We start from the raw sequence: 7,809 nt of genomic DNA, 5'->3' as shown, positions 1-7,809 counted from the left end.
AACCGTTGATCACAGCAGCTAGTGACTTAACGTATATGACGTGCCTGCTCGTTTCTGTGAATCAAGTTTACTCCCAAATGGGTTTGGGGAGATCATTATGCAAAAAGTAACAAGTTTCTTGCAATTGCTCGTTTAGAAGTTAACATATACTTAGTATTTTTACATTAACGAGATTTGCAATATTTTAAAGAGATATAAGATCTATTTTCCAAAGAGATCAGGTCACAGTATGTCGGCCTTGTTTAGACACGACTGAAACCAATAACCCCATATTGCCAACCTTATATGAAGTAACCTAAATTCACAATAGATCATTGCCACACACACTGTAATTAATGGCACAGTTTGACAAAAGTCGGTAATTAGCCAATTTAGAGCCTATATTGACGAATATAATTTGATGATAAAACAGAAAAAAATGTAGGTTAAATATGCAAGATTTCTAAAACTCGCCCAAAATAGTCGGTTACTGGCAAAAAAATAGACATACCAATACCACGTTTTTAATTTTTACATGCTTGTTTTTTTTTCAGGAGTTTAAAGCTAGCGAAAGATGACGGTTGTCAACTGTACTTTGCTGAGTGCACCTCGTTTTACACAACCAAAATATTTAACACACTGGGCGCAAAGTGCTTACGCGAAGTCAAGTATTGCGATTACGTGGACCCTAACACGGGAGAAAAGATCTTTGCAAACTGCCCTAAACCGCATGTTTCAGCCAAACTTGTTTCTGTTCAACTTTGAAGACGAAAGTGTTGCTTACAACCCCGCAAAATATTGCGGGGTCGCAACAACAAACTTGGTTAAGCCTTCTGTGTCGAATTTATGATTTTGCAAATAGAGTCGCATCTATTTTTACTGAGAAAAAACAATATTGGTGTTTAAACTTTTTTCAACGTGCACCCAGAAAAAAAAAATGCGGACCGGGGTCGTCGTGAAGATGATGGCAAGATAATTAAACTCTTTATTTCGTTTTCATTTTAAAACAAGATTTCAATTAAACCTAGATAGAAACCTCTAATATTAGTTCACGTACTCTAAAGGGATTCACAGAGTGAAGTTTAGAAATTCCTGACTTTTAAGGCGATGAGACCCAATATTAGATAAATTTTCGTGCAGGGCTCCGTAAAATGAGATTTAGCAACGGTTTTGATGTGCCCTTATTTTGGAAGCTCCAGCCTGACTGCTTAACTTTGTGTAGCTGCTTAAAAAGCTGCAAAATCGTTATGGTTGTGATTTTTATTTAAAAAGACTTATGCTAAATACTATGCTAATTTGTCACATAGAAAAAACACTAATGTAAACTCACGGGTTGAGCAATTCCTCTTTATTTGATATAGAGGGAACCTCGAGTTAAGGAAACTCTAAAATAAAATAAGTTGGCAGAGCGTTTTACTTTGATCTTGGGCCAGACCTAAATCCTCCAATCCTTGCCGCATTACAAAATATTTAGATGCAAACGTGATTCAGCAAACGCAACACTTGTAAACCGAATGTTGCTTTAACAATCTAAAATTATATGCTTTGAAAATGTATTCTCCGGCTAATAGAAAAACAAATTGAAATTCAAAGTTATGGTTCCATAAAAGTGTAGATTATAGCATGTTTGCCCTAAGGTGAACGGATAAAAGTAAACGAAAAGAATGAAAAATGGTTTTGAATTTCTGTATTGTTTTCAAAAATAATTTTCTGTATTATTATTTTTTTACACGTTTAGACAGTTGAAATTTCTTAACTAGGTGAATTTAACAATTTTCCACAATATTTTCTTGCCAAAATTACCAACATAACACCCAACACAAGTTGCTATTTCTAAATCAATGCACCGGTATTCGCAAAACCATGATAACATCAAAAGCTTTATTTCCAATGAATAACGTTCAAGTTATTTCCTGAGGAAAGCGACAAAGTAAACTAATCCCATCTACAATCGTAGGTTTAATTATTCTCACAAATTCGATCTATCGATTTTAACCGATAATGCCTGTCAGGAAATAACATTTTGTACGTCATCGAAAAAAGGTAAACCACATAACTAAACAGCTAGCAACAAGTATACCTTTTTGAACGAAATTTACTTGTGTGACAAACCCACATAAGGACGTGTTGGAGGGCTTTACAGATAACACAAACAACCCTAAACATAACGAAAGGAACAACAATTTAGATGGACTATCTAGGTTAATTTACCGCAGAAATGTTTAACAAAACGCTATGTCAATATAGTCAAAGCTTCGCCATTTGGGAAACGGAATGTTTCTCCCCAACAAATAGAAAAGTATAGTTCGCCACTGAACGCAAACTCACGTAGCCATTAAGAAGCAGGTTCTTGTCATTCAAAGGTGACAAACATAACGGGAAATCGAAAAAATTTTAAATTGCAACGTGATCATTACTTTACAAAACTCGCAAAGGTTTCACGTGATCGATTGTACGAATAATGAAAAGTTAATGATTAACTTGTCGCGTAACGCCGAGGTCTCAAAACGTATTACATTTTACCGCCAACACCACGCAATGCGGTGAAAGGTTTCGCACATATCATGCAGTATCAGCAAGTTTCAGTAATCATAAAGAAGTGCGATTTTTAATCTAATGACAGAATGTTTTCGGACAGAAGCTTAACAGTGTATTTATTACAATAATATATAGTCACTTTTCTTTTATTTAGACCGATGCTTTATTGTAAAATTTAGGAGCAACATTGAAGCAGCAAATAGATTTTCTTTTTGCCGGTGATTTTTATACCGAGGCAGCATAATGGCCGACGAAAAGAGCAAAATTGTTGAAGGCTTCCAAAAGTTTGTAGCCGGTGCAAACGAACTTCTGCCAGAAGACAAGAAGTTCGAGCTTTAGCCTTTTGTCGATTATTTAACTGATGTCTACCAACCACCGCCAAGGGTATCTGAGTGGGACGGCTTTCGTCTTTATCCCGGTTTTGAGGCGGAAACGGCAAAATATGCCTTTGACAAATTGGCCCCGAAAGAAGGCGACGTCTTGGTAGCATCGTACATGAAGACAGGTCGGTTTTTGATCTTATCGAAAGCAGTGTGCTTAGAGCAGGAGTTCTTAAACTTTTTCCCCGCGGACCCCTAACTTTTTTTTGCTTCGCGTGGACCACGGTAAGCAAGGAATTTTCAAAATGACGTCATAAATTGACGTCACAGTACACATAGACTTTAGAAATCTGCAGTTTTCGGTCCACAAAATGTGAAAGGAACATAGAGTCTAACAACATGCAGATCAAAAACGTTTTATTTTTAATTAAACTCTTCCCTTAGAAAAATTGATCACTTCTTGAATATACACTAATATATCAATTTGGCCTTTACGGCCCCCTAAAACTAGTTCACGGACCCCCAAGGGGTCCATGGACCCCAGTTCAGGAACCCATGGCTTAAAGGTTGTTACTGTATATGCCCCATATTTGGTATTTCAATTATAACCGATATTGGCAACGATAACCGATATTTCCCGCAAAATCGTTCGATTCAAAACCAAATGAAACTTAATAAAAATGAGAGGTTATTTTTCCATGGATAATTAAGCTGATTTTGAGAAACACGCATTTTAAAGTAGAAATTAATGCGTTTAATTGCAAACCATTTTATATTATAGAACATTCTCATAACTCGAAACAAAAGTTGAAAAAATAAGAACGTTGTCACACAAATGTGTTCCATAGATTGTTTGCTGCTTTCATATACGTATTTTGGCAAGGAATTTCTTTAATTGCTGCTACATTGTGGTGCAAAACATTTGTATGTATCAGGTATGCATTTAAATGATCCAATGTTGATAACTAAGTATAACAGTCCCGGACGGCAAAACATGATACCAACAGCTTTACTATATTTTTGTACGATTTCCCGACCAGTTTAAAAATTGGTGCCCACTTAGAACGCAAAAACATTTCCATTCCAACGTATTTCAATTTAAATTTTCTGGATTTGCAAAAAAACTCTCGGGGATTTGTCTAGCCGGTTATCCTTTATGCAACGTCGCAATCTATACGGTGTTTTTCATGACTAATATGTATATATAGGTACAACTTGGACGACTGAAATTGTGCGGAACCTGCTTTACTACAAAGACCAGGAGACGCTTGAAAAGGCAAAAAAAATAACGCAGATGTTCTCCTACCTGGAGTTCGGACCAGGTAAGTCAACATTTGATATTACTCAGCACACTACAACAAAAGCAACAGAGTTTACACATTGTTTGCCAATAGAAATCAGCTGCGCTACAGTGGCCAAGAGCGCGGCAAACAATGACCACTTGGGTAAAATGTCTTATTAGAGCAATGTTATTTCATATTATTGTTTACAGTTTCCAAGTATCAAGTCACTGAAAACTTGGCGTTGCCACGAAGATTTTTTGGCACTCATCTACCACCGAACCTTGTGAACATGGACAAATTAAGACAAAACAACACAAAGGTTACATTGTTTGGTGTTGCAATCTATCATAAAAATTACTTACATACAATGGTGACAATTTAGTATATACACCAAAATGACCCTAAAATAGGAGTCAAATCTAAATATTTAATCAATTACTTTTTATTGGTTTAGATTTTGTACGTGTATCGAAACCCTAAAGATCAGTTGGTTTCTTGGTACAACTTTGTCAAAAAAGACGTTTGTAATTTGTTTCCAAAGACGGAAAGAGAGTTTTACGATGTCCATATCGCAGGTAAAAATTTGCAACATACGGAATTGAAACTCATAATATGTACATGATCTTGTATATCAAAGGTAAACAAGGATGTTTCGGTAAAGATGGCGAGGGGTACCTAGAGCACATCAAAGCTTGGCATCAACATAAAGACAACAAGAACGTCTTGTTTCTTATGTATGAAGAGATGAAAGGAGTAAGTTTATCGAACAATAATTGTTTGTAAATCTAATGTTGCTAATCTTGGTAGACAAGGAACAAATAACAAAATATTGCATTATATATTTTAGCGTTTGTGGGGTTGCCACGGGTAAGTGTTAGGCGCTGGCCCTTAAGGGAAGGGCCGACGGCTGCACAAGTCTCTTACACGTTACTTATTATACATCTGACTCCAATAAGCAGGCCGCTAAACTAACTGTCGTTTACTTTTGAACTTTAGACGGAGTCACTGTACTCAGTTGACATTGCTCGTTAAGAATATTCACAAATTTCAGTATACACACCAACGTTACCCTACGAATAGCGTAAAGTAAAATAAAGCCGCGAACGCCAATCCCAATTGTTTGTGCGTTGTTCACACGTCGGTGGACCACGGTCACGTGTATAGTGACGTCAAGCTGGGCAAAGCAGAGGGGTAAGATAGGAAAAACTACTTCCTGTCTCTACATAATGGCGCTCTTTCACTATTGTACGTAAAAATTAATAAAAAAAAAATTCTTTAAATGCCGCATACCACAACACATATTGTTTGGGTTAGGGTGCGGGTAAGCGTTTGGTTGAGGGTGGGTCAAGTTATTATTAATAATAAACATAATATTACTTGACCCACCCTCACCCAAACGCTAACCCGCACCCTAACCCAAACAATATGTGTTGTGGTATGCGGTATTATTATTTTTGCATAACTTTTCACGTACAATATTGAAAGAGCGCCAAAATATGGTATATGTGTTGCGCCATATCTTATTCACTGCTTAACGGCCTGTCACTGATCGGCTGCCGCACTAAAGTTAACCGGTAGTATTTATTATTAACAGAATGGCATGTGGCGCGATCGCCATCATTAAGCTAAATCTGTCGCACAGCGGCTAGGGCGTAGGCTAGCTCGCTTGCTTCCTCATAAAAACAACTACGGTATAACACGCCACGCTCACAACCAGACTGCCGGGGTTCTTTAGTTTCAGCGGTTGTTGAATTGAAACTATGGAATTGCCCTTTGGCATTAAAACAAAGGTAAGCAATTAGTGGTAATAAGTGGAAATTGCAAAAGTAGAAAGGTAACAGAACGAACAAAGCGAGGCGAGGTGAAGTGAATTAAACAAAGCAAGACAAGTCAATTAAAGCGAAGGAAAGCATAATTTTGTATAACATATGTCCTGTACAACTAAGTTAAGTAATTTTATTCACCGAGCATGTTTTCAGAATTTACGTCAAGAAGTCAGAAAAATCGCCGAGTTTATTGGTGTTCAGGTCGACAACGACAACTTGGAGAAGATTTGCAACAACTGCACTTTCGATACGATGAAAAAAGCGGCGACAAACGACAACGAGGAATTCGCCGATTTGTTTCGCAAAGGTATAACGAACTTTTATTACTCCTTTGCCGAGTTTCTATATGCCGTTAAGGTTGAGTATGACTATCGCCTTGTTCTAGAGAGCAACAGCGCGAAAAAAAAAAATTAAAAAATGCCAACATACGTCAGAAGACCTAAACTATAGAAACCAAAGATCCATTTAGTCGGCCTCTTATGATAAATGTTGCAGCTAAAAATTATTTACAACCGACAAACAAGCCAAATTCATGACCTTATTGGTCATTTAAATAAGCGGTATACAAACTGTTAAAAATAAATTTTAAGTAGACTCATTTTTAATATAGGAAAATATTAATTTCCAAGGTCAAAACTTCTTTTAATTTTGGCAAACTTGGCTCGAAATTGCTGAATTTCCAAAAATAAATATTCGAATTCATCACAAGTTTTCGAAGTTTAATATTTTCGTCACACGTTGGCAAACTATAAAATGCCATTTCATGGAACATTCGCTAGTTGAGTCAACATTTACACAAAGTTAAACTATTAGCAAAAATTTAATGCAATGAGATAAAGGTATTCTTCCATTTAACTGTAGGTAAAATTGGATCTTGGAAGGATCGCCTAACGGTTGCTCAATCTGACCTGATAGATCGAAATGTTGAAAAAACACTGCAAGGCCTGGACATTTCATTTATTTATGAGTAAAGTGTAAACACTATTTACAAAAGCAAACGAGAGTGCAATTGTTTATAAATTTATTTTCACACTGTTCTTACTTATATTTTCAAGATTTCCACCGTGTTTTTAAGTTATTGTAATATGTCATCTCAAAATCCAAGTCAATAAAATTAAATAATAGACGAACTTCAAACTCAAGTTAAGACACTTCTATATTGATTTGTAAAAGTTCAAGTAAGCTTCCTTTCAAGTTTGCTTTTCCAGGAAAAGCTTAGTATCAAATGATGCCCAATAAAACTCAATGCACAGCTTTATTTATTAGACTGCAAAACTACGTGTTGGTCAACCAATATTGCAAAATAAATAAAATCAATTTTACAAAGCTGAGTGTGATTCACAGTTTAGCCAGATAGTGAACTTGCGGCCTATTAGCCATAAATTTTATTTTTCCAAAGTAAAACACAGACAAAAACAGATGCATTTGAGATTCACGCAGCATAGGCGGTTACGACAACTTTGTAATCTGGGAATCGACTGTCACCCATTTCGATAACAAACTTTCCCTGGCCTTTGCCAAACTGACGTTCGATGTCGTTTTGCTTCACCACATATTGGCTGCTGGATAACCTTGCAGCAACACTGGAGAACCAGGCCTGCACACAAAATTATGTTGTTTATTTATCAACGTATTATATCAGTTGTTTAGTAACCTAATCATATTGTTCAGAACAAAAACTAGATGAGCATATGGTGGTTTCATCAGAACACATCGTATCAACCAGCTGTCGATATGTTGTATAACCACCAATCGGGCTGAGTAATGTGGGTTAAATATAGCCTTAATTGAATCCATTTAGCTATGTTCGAGGAGATACTGAGGTATCTTTTAAAATCTAAACTCTTTAGGCAAAATTAGCAT

General features: G+C 36.3%; 1 protein-coding gene across 1 annotated transcript; it reads left to right on the top strand.

Moving 5' to 3' along the window:
- The first annotated feature begins 2,760 nt into the window (after positions 1–2,760).
- On the top strand, positions 2,761–6,917 carry LOC146169640 (sulfotransferase 1C4-like). Its single transcript, XM_083386678.1, has 8 exons — positions 2,761–2,843; positions 2,901–3,022; positions 4,046–4,159; positions 4,330–4,439; positions 4,575–4,695; positions 4,758–4,873; positions 6,100–6,253; positions 6,808–6,917. Exons 1-8 carry the CDS (start codon positions 2,761–2,763, stop codon positions 6,915–6,917), a joined length of 930 nt encoding a protein of 309 aa, XP_083242804.1.
- Positions 6,918–7,809: the final 892 nt, after the last annotated feature.

Source organism: Ascidiella aspersa, chromosome 1 (genome assembly GCF_963924565.1).
Source record: "Ascidiella aspersa chromosome 1, kaAscAspe10.2, whole genome shotgun sequence".
NCBI lineage: Eukaryota > Metazoa > Chordata > Ascidiacea > Phlebobranchia > Ascidiidae > Ascidiella > Ascidiella aspersa.
The sequence above is the reverse complement of the archived record's forward strand: the minus strand, read 5'-3'. Positions and strand labels throughout refer to the sequence as shown.